This window comes from Myotis nattereri (genome assembly GCF_964212035.1).
Source record: "Myotis nattereri genome assembly, chromosome: 16".
Lineage (NCBI taxonomy): Eukaryota > Metazoa > Chordata > Mammalia > Chiroptera > Vespertilionidae > Myotis > Myotis nattereri.
This window is the reverse complement of record NC_138091.1, coordinates 37598248-37610322: the sequence shown is the minus strand read 5'-3', so window position 1 is coordinate 37610322 and position 12075 is coordinate 37598248. Positions and strand designations below refer to the sequence as shown.

The 12075-nt window shown below is 56.8% G+C and overlaps 1 protein-coding gene across 1 annotated transcript; it reads left to right on the top strand.

Annotated features, from left to right (window-relative positions):
- The first annotated feature begins 2509 nt into the window (after nucleotides 1-2509).
- On the top strand, nucleotides 2510-8449 carry CYB561 (cytochrome b561). The gene is made up of 6 exons (XM_081110817.1): nucleotides 2510-2785; nucleotides 4409-4620; nucleotides 5289-5387; nucleotides 5571-5674; nucleotides 6154-6311; nucleotides 6502-8449. Exons 2-6 carry the CDS (start codon nucleotides 4422-4424, stop codon nucleotides 6692-6694), a joined length of 753 nt encoding a protein of 250 aa, XP_080966943.1. The 5' UTR covers nucleotides 2510-2785; nucleotides 4409-4421; the 3' UTR covers nucleotides 6695-8449.
- Nucleotides 8450-12075: the final 3626 nt, after the last annotated feature.

Sequence of the window (12075 nt, the reverse complement as noted above, 5' to 3'; positions counted from 1 at the left end):
CGGACCTCACGCACCACCGGTTGGCGACCACTGTTCTAGGACACTCTAGGGCTAGCATGTCAAACTCAAGGCCGGCAGGCCGCAGGCCTCATTTAAATTGAGCTTTACCCCCCACCCCACCCCCGCCCATCAAGAAAAGATCCAGCCCCACCCCCAGCACGGTCTACCTAACCCAGTTAAAGCCCTGCTGTGGATAAGAAGGGCAGCGGCCAGGCCTGAGGACGTGCGCAGTGTCTGGTCCCCACAATGAGATTAGGCCTGGCGACCTTTTAATGAAACCGTGGCCTGGGGAGGGAGAGTGGTGCTCAGCACGTTCGAGCCCTGCGGGCAGCTCCTGTCCCTGCTGATTTCATTAAGTGGAGCCTGGCTCAGGTGGACATGGAGGGAGGCGCGGCTGTGCAGGAGTGCGAGGGTCTGGCGCCACGTCCTGTGCTCTGACAGAGGAAGGGCGGTGGCCATTGGAGGGGCCGCATGGGCCCCTCCGGCTCCAAGGCTGGTCTGGGCAGAGGAGACCTTTGGGATGGAGAGCGTCTGCTTCCAGGCCTTCGAAGCTGCCGCCCACATTTCGCTCTGGGAACTAGGGAGGCCCACAGATTGCCAGAGTTCTGGGGGGCCAACCAGCTGGGAAAGAAGGACGAAGAGTGTCCTTTATCTCCCCATTGGGAAAGGAAGGAGCATGACCCCAAGGCATGTGCTTGCCAGGGAGAGCATCTCAAATGATTTCACAGTTTCAAATGCAAATGTGCTTGTGGGTAGGTGGGATTCCATCCAGCCCGGAAGTGTCTCCTCTGAACCCCCGACATCATCGGAAGCAGCCCCTCTTTGCACAAAGATCGGTTGTCAGTTTTGTTGAATGAAATAAGCAAGGGGGAAGTGCCGTTGCCGATGGCATCCTCCAGCTCATCGTCTACAAAACACAGAACCACTCGCTGCTCTGTCTTTTCTGTAAATCTGGATTTTCACGCTTAGGTCACCTGTAGGCGGCAGGCACAGGCCTGCCAGAGGTAGGCTGGTCTTGCTTGGTGTGAGTTTTCTGTCGCCCCGCATACCTGGACTGAGAATCACCCTCAGAATGGAAGGGGACGGGGAAACATATTGGGCCTCCGTAATTCCAAAGGCCATTCTTTGTCTCTGGCTGGATGCCTACTTACCAGGGGTCCATGTGGACCAGGAGGGCTGCCTTTGGAGCATTTGACACGAGGATCTGGACACCAGCCTTCTGCCAGCCCTGCTCTCTTAACCTTCTGTTCCCACCCTGCTGGCTTTTCATCCCACAGGGGGCGCCAGTGGTCATGGGATATGGGTTTAAACGGCCTTGGGAGCATGGTTCCCCCTGGGTGAGGAGGACCGGGGAGAGGCTGCCCCAGAGCCCTGCTTCAAAGCACCTTCCTTGGCCGGCACCCATTCAGATCCGGGATTGGCTTCAGTATTTGGAGAGCGTGACAGCTGTACCCTAGTGACTGGGCATCAGAATGGGCAAAGTCACAACACCCACAGACAGCCAATCCTTGGCGATCCAGAGGGGGCGCCGCTGAGCGTTTTCAGGAGGGAGGTGCTTTTCTGCGGGCGGGGGGTGGGGGGGGGGGAAGCGCTCTTGGAGCCCGAGTTTAACTCGTGGCTTGAATTCTTACTGCTCTTTTACTTTAAAACAGGGGTGGGCAAACTTTTTGACTCGAGGGCCACAATGGGTTCTTAAACTGGACCCGGAACAAAAGCATGGATGGAGTGTTTGTGTGAACTAATATAAATTCAAAGTAAACATCATTACATAAAAGGGTACGGTCTTTTTTTTCAATAGTTTTATTCATTTCAAACGGGCCGGATCCTGGCCCTAGTTTGCCCACGGCTGCTTTAAAATCTGCATCTGCTCTGCCTCTCCTGTGTGGTTCCAGCCTCCAGCAGTGCGTCAGGCTTGTAGGAGGTGCTCAGCAAACAATTGAGTTGAGCAGTTACTTGCTGCTGATAATTTGGGGCACGTCCTTTATCCTCTTTGAGCCCCAATTTCACCCGTCAAATGGGGATAATACTATTATCATGGTGTTATTGCAAAGACTACATGGGAGGACGTGGGGGGTGCTGAGGACAGAGGAGGGGTTCCCGGGTGATGAAGTCCCCCGTCCTCCCCTCCACTCTGCCTGTCTCCTTAGAAAACTGGTTGGTCGGGAAAAACGCTGGCTCTGGCTGGCCTCACAGAGCGGCTCTGAGTCCCCGTGGCCGTCCTCGGCCGCCTGAGCGCCCATCTGCTCTGACCGTCCTCGGCCGCCTGAGCGCCCATCTGCTCTGACCGTCCTCGGCCGCCTGAGCGCCCATCTGCTCTGACCGTCCTCGGCCGCCTGAGCGCCCATCTGCTCTGACCGTCCTCGGCCGCCTGAGCGCCCATCTGCTCTGACCGTCCTCGGCCGCCTGAGCGCCCATCTGCTCTGACCGTCCTCGGCCGCCTGAGCGCCCATCTGCTCTGACCGTCCTCGGCCGCCTGAGCGCCCACGCTGCTCTTGCTGTTCGTCCCCCTTCGATGAGAGAGGCGTGGCAGGCCCAGGGGGCAGAGCAGGTTCCTGCTGTCCTTTCTAATTCAGAGCTAATCAGATTCTGGCCGCCCGGGCTCGCTGGGGTGAATCTAATAAAGGACAGGACAGCATTTCTCTTCGGCACATTTTCCTTGTTGGAGTCGGGCAAGGACTAGACCCCAAGGACACAGAAGAGTGAGGCGCACTCCCTGCCTTCAAGGAGCTCACAGGGTTGCCAGCAGAGAGGCCGCGGGAGCACAGGAAGCAGGACACCAACAAGGGTGAGCAAGCGCCAGGCCAGCCTTGGGGACACAGAGGAGGGGGATGAAGTGATGGGCACGCGCCCATTTCAGGTTGGGGGGGGCAGGAGGGGAAGAGGGGGCAGTCGCAGGGAGCAGGGGTCCCGGCGCCCGGGAGTGTGAAGTGGGGGAATAACACAGGTTGTGTCGTCAGACCCAGGAACAGTGACAGTCCCCCCTGAGCGGACTCGGGCTGCAGGTGGAACCTGAGTGAGGACCATGTGCATTTCAGTGAGGATCAGCTGGCATTTCACTGGTGGGGAGTGAGCGGCTGTTCGTGTGGCGGGTCAGACAGACCGAAGAGGGTAGAGAGGTGGGGCAGAAGCTCGGTGCCCTGGCTTGGGGCTGGTGACAGTGAAGGTGGCCAGGAGGGACGTGATGGGGAGAGGCCTGGGGCGGACCCCCGGATTGGGTGGGCTGTCTGGGCTGGGACGAGGAGGAGACGGCCGCTCTGGGCACCCGGGAGGTCGGGAGAGGAGTGCGGCTTCGGATGGGCTATGTGTCAGGATGTCCAGGTAGAGAAGTTAGCGGACAGTGAGACGGGGTTTGACCTGGGGGAGAGGACAGAACCGGCACCAGCCGTAGGAGTCGCCAGTGTAGAGGCGACAGGTAAGGACAGGGGCGAGAGGTTCCCTGTGTGCCGGGGTTTCTGACACAGGTGTTCCCACCACCATGGCCGTGTTTCTGGGAGATGACTTGCCGGAATGTACCTAAGACCTAAAAAGCACCTGGCCCTCCCCTCGGGACTCCATTCCCCCAGTTAGGAGTTAACTAGGCAGGTGTGCAAAGAAGAACCCTGAGGGCTGGCTGATGTTTAACAAGTGAACACGTGCCCATTCTCCATTAAGCTAAAAAAGCAGACTAGCCCTGGCAGCGGGGTGTGTGTGTGTGTGTGTTGGGGGGGGGGGGCGGCAGTCAGTTGGAGCGTCCTGTCCTGTATACCCACAGGTGGTGGGTTCGATTGCCGGTCAGGGCACATCCCAGGTGGCAGCTTCAGTCTCCTTTCTGGTGGCCGTGTGTGGGAGGCAGCCTATCGATGTTTCTCTCTCACTTCGATCTCTCTCTCTCTCTCTCTCTCTCTCTCTCTCTCTCTCCCTCTCCCTCTCTCCCTCTCCCTCTCTCCCTCTCCCTCTCCCTCTCTCCCTCTCCCTCTCCCTCTCTCCCTCCCCCCCTTCCCTCCTTAACTCTCTCAAAACAATAAAAGCATGTCCTTAGGTGAGGATTAAGGAAAGAAAAGCAGGTTAGAAATTGGTGTGATCCTGTTTCTGTAAAAGAATGTATATACATTTCTAGAAGAAAAGGATGTAAATCAAAATGCTGAGTTTTTGTAGGTTTTCTTTTTGCTTATTTGTATTTTACTGTAGGCAGTGTGTGTTATTAACAGCTCCCTCCTGTTAGGACAGCCGGCACTCCCACTGAGCTGCTCTCAGAAAGTGGCGGGTGTGTGTGTGGAAGGGGCTGGGAGAGGCTGGTGAGCACATTAGCACAGAGTGTGGGGTGTGGGGCGGCAGAGTGGGGAACGGCAGGGGGGCGCCTTGGGGGTCCTGGGCCGTGTCATTTGGAGGTTGTGGCGGTCCCCTGAGCTCTGCTGTCTTTCTCCTGCAGCTGCCGCCTCAGCATGGAGAGCCGTGCCAGCCCCCGCCCTGGAGGGCTGTCCTACTGTGTGGCTTTCTCCCAGCTGCTGGGCCTCACCGTGGTGGCGGTGACCGGCGCCTGGCTGGGTCTGTACCGGGGAGGCATTGCCTGGGAGAGCGCCCTGCAGTTTAACGTGCACCCGCTCTGCATGGTCATAGGCCTGGTCTTCCTGCAGGGAGACGGTGAGTCCTGCGGGCTCCCCGGAGCCGCTCCCACAGAGGTGCTTTGTGACCCCATCACCCCTGAGGTCTCTCGCTGCTAGATCGAAGATTCTAGAAAAGACAGGTAGAGAGGGGCCTGGAGACCCTGGGAGTCCAGACAGGAGCCCTGCCAGTGGTGGTGTCTCCTTTCCAACATGTCCCGGCTCTTCCACCTCCGGCTTCAATAAGGAGCCCCCAATGGTGTGCGCTTCACAGGGAGGAGCCCAGGGGCGGGGCTGGGCGCTGAGCTGCCTTCTGTGGCCCCGTTTGAAGTTGGGGGAATAGTGAGTGTGTGGGGGGCGGGGTGAGGAATGCTGGACAGTCCTCTCTCTGGGTAGGAGCGAGGTCCCAGCCCTGCTTGCGGAAAGTAGTGGACCCTCACAGCCACAAGGGGAGCTCAGAAGCTCGGGGCATCTCCGTGTGACTGCATGATGAACCTCACACTCAACCTGGGATACACAGGGCGCCCGACAAGACGGTGTCGGACCAGCTGGGCCCCATGGAGCCAGTTTTCTCCTCCATTCCCTGCGGCTGGGGTACCTGGACCAGCCCTTGACTCAGATCAGTTCTCAGCCATGGGTGTCTCCTTGCTGCTCTGGCAGGAAGGCCTGCTGCTCGTGAGGGCGCTGACTCCTTTCTCACCCCCACAGCCCTGCTGGTTTACCGCGTCTTCAGGAGCGAGGCCAAACGCACAGCCAGAATCCTGCACGGGCTGCTGCACGGCTTTGCCTTCATCGTCGCCCTGGTGGGTGAGTTCCCGGCGCAGCCCTGCCTCCCGGCCTTCCAGGCGTCCCAGGCAGGGCGGGGACATTGGGTGCTGGGACGGGAGCCCAGAAGTCCCGGAAGTCCCGGCTAGTCAGGTTTCTCCTGGGTCACCTGGCCCTCTCCCTTCCCGCATTGGCCCATCCTCACATGACCCTGTCTCCGTCCAGGCCTGGTGGCAGTGTTCGCCTACCACCGGAAGAAGGGCTATGCTGACCTGTACAGCTTGCACAGCTGGTGTGGCATCCTTGCCTTTGTTCTCTATGTTGTGCAGGTGAGTCTGCCCCACAGCTGGGGGGGGGGGGGGGGGGCAGGCGACAGGGCGAGCCAGGGCTGGGGCGGGCAGAGGAGTGGGGAGGAAGGGGCTAAAATAGTGGGTGTGCCTCAGCGGGCCCCATTGTCCAGGGTGTGTGCCCACAGGTGAAAGTCCTGTAGTACAGCTGGATGCTGCTTTCAGATTCTGAGATGGGTATAAGCCAGGATTTTAGGGGTGAGGGGCCTTGGATCCCAGTGCCCTTCCAGCTGACACCCATGTAGTTTGGCCAAGGCCCAGCCCTCCGAGGGTGCAGGAGTGACGAAGGAGACAGGCCTGAGGCCAGGACCTTACCCCGAGTGCTCGCTGCTCCCCGCCCACCGCTCTGACGGTGGAGGAAGCCAGTGGATGGGTGAGGGGTGAGGGGTTCCCGTCGGGCTTGGCGTCCTCGGTTGGTGAGCCGATGGGCAGCGTGGCCCTCTCCTCGCCGTCCCTTCCAGTGGCTGGTGGGCTTCAGCTTCTTCCTGTTCCCTGGAGCTTCGTTTTCCCTGCGGAGCCGCTATCGCCCACTGCACATCTTCTTTGGCGCCTCCATCTTCGTCCTGTCTGTGGGCACAGCCCTGCTGGGCCTGAAGGAGGCGCTGCTGTTTAAACTCGGGTGAGTGCCTGACCCCTGGACCTCTGCCCTCTGAGCCAGCTCTCTGTGTGAGCCACCCAGTGGCTTTCTCTCCCGGTGGGGGAGGGCGGGGCTGGGCTTGGACCGAGGCATCTTTCTGGCTCAGGCGTGAATGGCATGTGGCCTAATGGTGACCCCGGGGGTGGCTTCTCCCTTCACCCTGACCCTGCAGGACCAAGTACAGCACGTTTGAGCCCGAGGGTGTCCTGGCCAACGTGCTGGGGCTGCTGCTGGCTGGCTTTGCTCTGGTCGTGCTCTACATCTTGACTCGCACCGAATGGAAGCGGCCCCCCCAGGCCGAAGAGCAAGCCCTCTCCATGGACTTCAAGACACTGACGGAGGGCGACAGCCCCAGCTCCCAGTGACAGGCTGCTCAGGCCCTGCGGGGGTGGCGGGGCCTGAGTGTGGGGCCTCCTCGGTCCGTTATCACAGGTGTCTCTCCCACAGCCTCGGGGGCTGCCTTCAGGATTCCTGGCTCCTGGGATGCTGGGCAGAGCGGGTGGGGACCCGAGTGGGTGGGGACCGTGGGGCAGCCTGCCTCTTTGAGCACTGGTTTCTGGGCTGTAGGGCGTGGCCACCTCTGCTTCCCCTCCTCACTGATGCTTTAGTGCCCTGTTAGTCCTGCGCAGCCCCTGCCCGTGTCCCCATCACCCCCTCAAATGGAGAAGCTTTGAGTAGGCGTTTGGGTGATCGCAGAAGCTCAGACCCCTGAAGGAGTCGGAGAGCGGCTCCCCCCGTAGAGGCAGTGGGTGAGGGCCGAGTCCTCGGGCTGTGGGGGCCCTGGGCCTCAGCGACAGGCCCGGCAGAGCCAAGACTTGCTTTGTGCAACTGAATTCAAGCCAGGAGTCTCGTTAGCCTGCGGGGACACGTGGTCCGAATGAGCCTGGTGTTTGGCAGTGGAGCAAGTGATATTATCTGTAAACTATGTGGGTGTTCAGAGTGCGGCTCCCCTGGAGAGGGGCGGGACTGGCCCCTGGGAAGCTCTGGAGACAGCTCTCGCCCAGCTGTGCTCTCCAGCCTTCCCTTCTTTAGCTCTTTGGCCTCAGGATGGCTTTGCTGGGAGAGGGGCTGGGGCTGAAGAGGAGGGAGAGGGCCCCTGCGCAGGCTGCTGTGGGTGGTGGCTTACCTTGCAGCTCAGCCTGCGACTCCCATTGTCCACGCTCACCAGCCAGGCAGGCACTGCTCTGACCAGAGGCTGAGGGCACCACCCTTTTTATCAATGAAAAGCTGCTCCTCCGGCCCCCCTTTCCCTTTCAGTGGGGTGGCGGGGCTGCCCGCTTCTGTCCCGGAGGACAGCCTCATCTGCCCTCACCTTCCAGGGCCCATCTCTGCAGGAAGTGGGGACTGAGTCGGAATCACAGTAACCCCCCAACCCCACACATGTGCTGTGCTGTTAGCTGAGTCACTGTTTGGCTTCAGTCTAGAAATAACGTGATTAGAGCATCGATCTTGTGCTTGGACTTGGCGAGTGTTCTCTCCTTGTTTTGTTGATTTTCTGGGCTGTGAGGAGCATGACACAGTTCGAGACAGACACGGTTTACTTACATGAAGAAGTTAACATTTCCAAATCTAGAGTGTGTTTTCTTAACCGTTGCCTTTTCACAGCTACATGCTGCCTTGGAGAAAGGGGGTAGTCTCCTCTACTGCTCCGATTTCTGATACTCAGTGCCTCCAGCGAGGCCGCTTCTCAGCGGGTGGCTGTGGTCCAGCACCCTCCCGTGGGCTCCACCCAGCCCCTCCCGCCTCCCCTGCAGCTCGCCTGGATGAGGGTGTTGGCTCGTTTAGACTGTGCACTCAGTGGGGGCCCAGCCTCATCAATTCTTTCATCACCTGGCACTCGCTTGTGTAGTCAATGTTTACATGTGAGAAAACTCCACCTTAGACAAACTGCCAAAGGAAACTGTATCTCCCCTGCCGAATGCCTCAGAGAAATGGAGCTTTGGATTTGCAAGGAAAATCTGTAAACCAGTCTGTTTGCCAAAGTGTATGTTGGATGACGAAGGAGCAAAGAGCCCCGAAAGCTGACCCGCGTAGTTTATTGTATTTGCCTGTGGCCAGGCTTTTGTGAAATATAACGTCGTGTCGATGCAACAGCAGATTTAATAAATGTCTACAGCAGATGTCTCGCCTGCTATCGTCATTTATTGTGGCAATAAGGAGCCAGTGCTTTTGGCAGTCAGGTACGTGAAGGCGGTTCTGCCGGTGGAGAGAAGTAGGATGTCCCCGGGCTGGGCACACAGGTCATGACTAATGATATTTATCAGCCCAGCTCGGCCCAGGCACGCGGCTGGTGGGAGGCTCTTCCATGTGATGAGGGAAACCCCTTTCTCACCCCTGAGTGGCCTGCACGGTGGAGCTGTTAGGGGCTGATAAAGGCCTCAGCAAGAAGTTCCCCCCAGTATTCCATTAACCTTTTTCTTTTTAAAAATATGCCTCTTTATTCCTTAAGAGCAAAGCCTTGAGAACAGAGGTTCCGGGAACGTTGGGTGGGATCTCGCCGGATGGAATACACCGTCTGCTCCCGAAAAGCACTTAAAACGACTCCACAACGTAGCTCGCTCCACGGGACCCTACAGCAAACCCTCTGATGTGGTAAATAGTCCTTTGTTGACACAGATTCTTCCTAACAGTTCCTTCCTTTTCAGTGTGGTGTCTGAGCCAGAGCTGCAGAGGTCTTTGTTTTATGCAGCTGAAGAGTCTCCCAAATCAAGGTTCTCTGTGGACCTTCATTTGCTTAAAAGCATGCAAAGCACGTTGCTGGATACACGCCACAGCTGAGCTCAGTCAGGGTCAGGGCTGCAGGCTCTCGGGGCGAGGGCAGAGGCACCACACCTGTGAGTGTGCCCTCTCTGGCCTTTGTGCAAACCTCTGAGACTTCAGGGTCTCTGTGTCTGTGAACATTCAAAGGATCCAGACAGGGTGACGCCCCTCCCTCCAATGCCACTCCTTCACCCCCTCAGGAGGGACCCACCCCCTCACGGGGCGGAAGCCCCCACAGGTGCCACAGTGACTCCTCTTGACCCCGGCAGAGTTGTTTCTCCAAAGGAGCACAAAGCAGCAAGCGTCCTTCTTGACCTGCTGCCCTTACTCCTGCAGTTCAGGTTGCTTGCTTTGTGGGTCACCTGAGAAGTGGGCAGCCTGGCACAGGGAACCCGTGCAGGCAGGTCTGAGTCAGTCCCACCTTTGCCTGTCTCAGTTTAAGGTCTCAGGATCTGCATTTGCATTTGTGTTTTGGAGAGAATGATGCCATCTGTCAGAGGTTACGTGAAGAAAATTAGAGAACATATATAGTCCCTGTCCATAGTGTCTCGAGAACAGCCCAGCACCATGGGCTCTGAACATGGCCTCTGGGGGACCTCCCCTCTCACCACAGGGCCTTCCAGACACAATACACTTGTTATGAACGCCCATCATTGTTCCTGGGAACAGACAGACTCTGTCCCCAAATTTCTCGAGACTCCTCCAGCTCCCATTTTTAAAGCTGAGAGGATGACGCTGCGTGCCGCCCCCCATCTCCGCCTGTGGAAGGGGGTCTGGCTACCTTGTGCGCCCGTGTGCAGCCAGGCACTGCGCTACAGGAGCTGTTAAAGGGCGCCTGTGGGGAATGAAAATAAGGGGAAGACGGTCTGATTCGGGAATTCTGGGATTCGACAAAAACCTTGTTGTTTGCTGCTGCTGTTTCTTTAGTCAGGTTCAGGGTAAGTTCCTTTTTAAGAATTAGCTTTTTAGGAATCACTACCTTCAGCTTTCTTCCAATGTCCCAGGCATCCTTAAAAGGCTTTTTTCCCCCTACTGCCAACCACTTACTCATTTTTTATTTTAATGAGCTAACTGGCCGCCCAGGAATGGCTTTCAGACCGAGCAGGTGGGTCCTTGGGGTCCTCTCCTCTCCCGACAGTCCTGGCGTCCAGGCCGGGATGGTGGGGCACCCCTGGTTTCCTGCTCCCCAGCGTAGGCTGTGTGGGGGAAATGGAAGTTGCTACCCAGCAGGCATGCTTGTTCAGCACGATCTGGTGTCTAGAGGAAGTGGTCTCCTTCCTTGCTTGTCCCTGAAGTAAAGAGGTAGGAGCTAGGCAGGAAAGGTGGCCAGACTCGGTGCTGGCCACTTTGTAAGCAAGATAATGAGCCTCCACAGCCAGTTTCAGGAAATCTGCAGCCTCTCCATTCACAGTGCATCTGCCTAGCTGTCTGCATGGTGAGGACTGGAATTTCCGGCCAGATTTCTGAAAAAAAATGTAAAGCCACTGGAAGCAGTGAGCTCTCAGTGCTCACCGAGCCAGTCCTGGGAGAGCTAGGGCTGCCCCCCACCCTCGGGCACAGCTTCTAACCTAGCAGCTCTAACTGGTCGCTTCAGTCTGCAGTTTCGGGACGGTAGCTGGATTGGGTGCAGCCTCACCTCAGCTATTCAGATGAACCGAGGTCAGTGCTCGCGTGGTGTGGCTGGAGAAAAACTCTTCCACTGAAGAAAAAGCCTCCCTTTCTCATCACGCGGTGAGCCTCGGCGGACAGGCCTCTGACGGCCTTTTCTTGTCCACGGTTCTCCAGGGCCTATCCGTGTCCAACTCCAAGGAGGTGCTCAAGCACTTCAACCAGTGAGCACAGCTGAGGGGTGATTCGGAAGGTCTCGCAGGAGACCAACCAAATCATCTCGCTTTTGGCCTTCGCCTTAACCTGTGGAGTCGTCCTCAGGAGCTTCCTCGGCACCGCAGGCCTCAGTGAGGGTGAGCCTGAGCCAGCTGCCTGGAGAGGTCACGGAAGGAGAAAGCACCACAACGCCATGTTTTTCCAAGTGTTACCCATTTATAAATAAGTACATTTGCTTTCATACATACAGTTCATTGTACAGATGGCGATCTGTATACATGGGCAGGAAGATGCATTCACTTAACTTTTCACATCTATCTCACACAGCTCACATGTACAGACAATAAAACTGCTCAAGCAAGTACAGCAAAGGAAATGCCTTCCTTATACACGGGGGGCTAGACGCCTCTGGTGGGTGTGGGACTCCCCACGGCACGAGTTCACAACTGTGTGGTGTTCAATATATCAGGATAGAGAACAAACATGCATTGGATAATATATACTGTACAGAGAAAGTCCTTTACATCCGAGTTATAGAAAACCTAAAGGAAACTAAGTGCATTAAAGCTTTTTCCAGCAAGTGTCTTGAAAGGACAGAAAAAGGAGGAAGAATCAAAATCAGATTAGTACAAATCACTCTTTAATTGTAGACTGTACATGTCTGTACTAATTGAAACCATCTTGGATTTGGAGGAGACAGAACAGAGACAGAGATGCTGTGCTGTACGGAAGGGAGGCCACGCCTGAGAATGGCCCCCGTCCTGAGCCTGACGAGGAACCGGCTCCACTCGGCAGGAATCAGCCAAAGGAAAACAAAATGAAACAGAGGAACAAACCAGAATAGGAAGTGTAACTTACAGACTCCCAAAGTAACCTGTGAATGAAGTAGAGATCTAGAGCCAGCATTTCTAACTTTCTTCCAGTTAAGTTGGTACACAATAAGGCAGGTACATTCAAGTACTGAAATTTCCAGAATTAACTCTGTCTGGTCCCAGGGACAGAAGGGATTGATTGCATCCCCCTAACCAAGTGTTTTGGTTAGTGATTAGGCAAAAGAAAAGTCAGCCAGCAAGTGCTAGGAAACAAAGCAGCTAGGCTCCTTTCCACAGAGTAGGTCTGTCTGAAAAAACACAGCCATGCTGGCCTGCACCTACTAGGACGT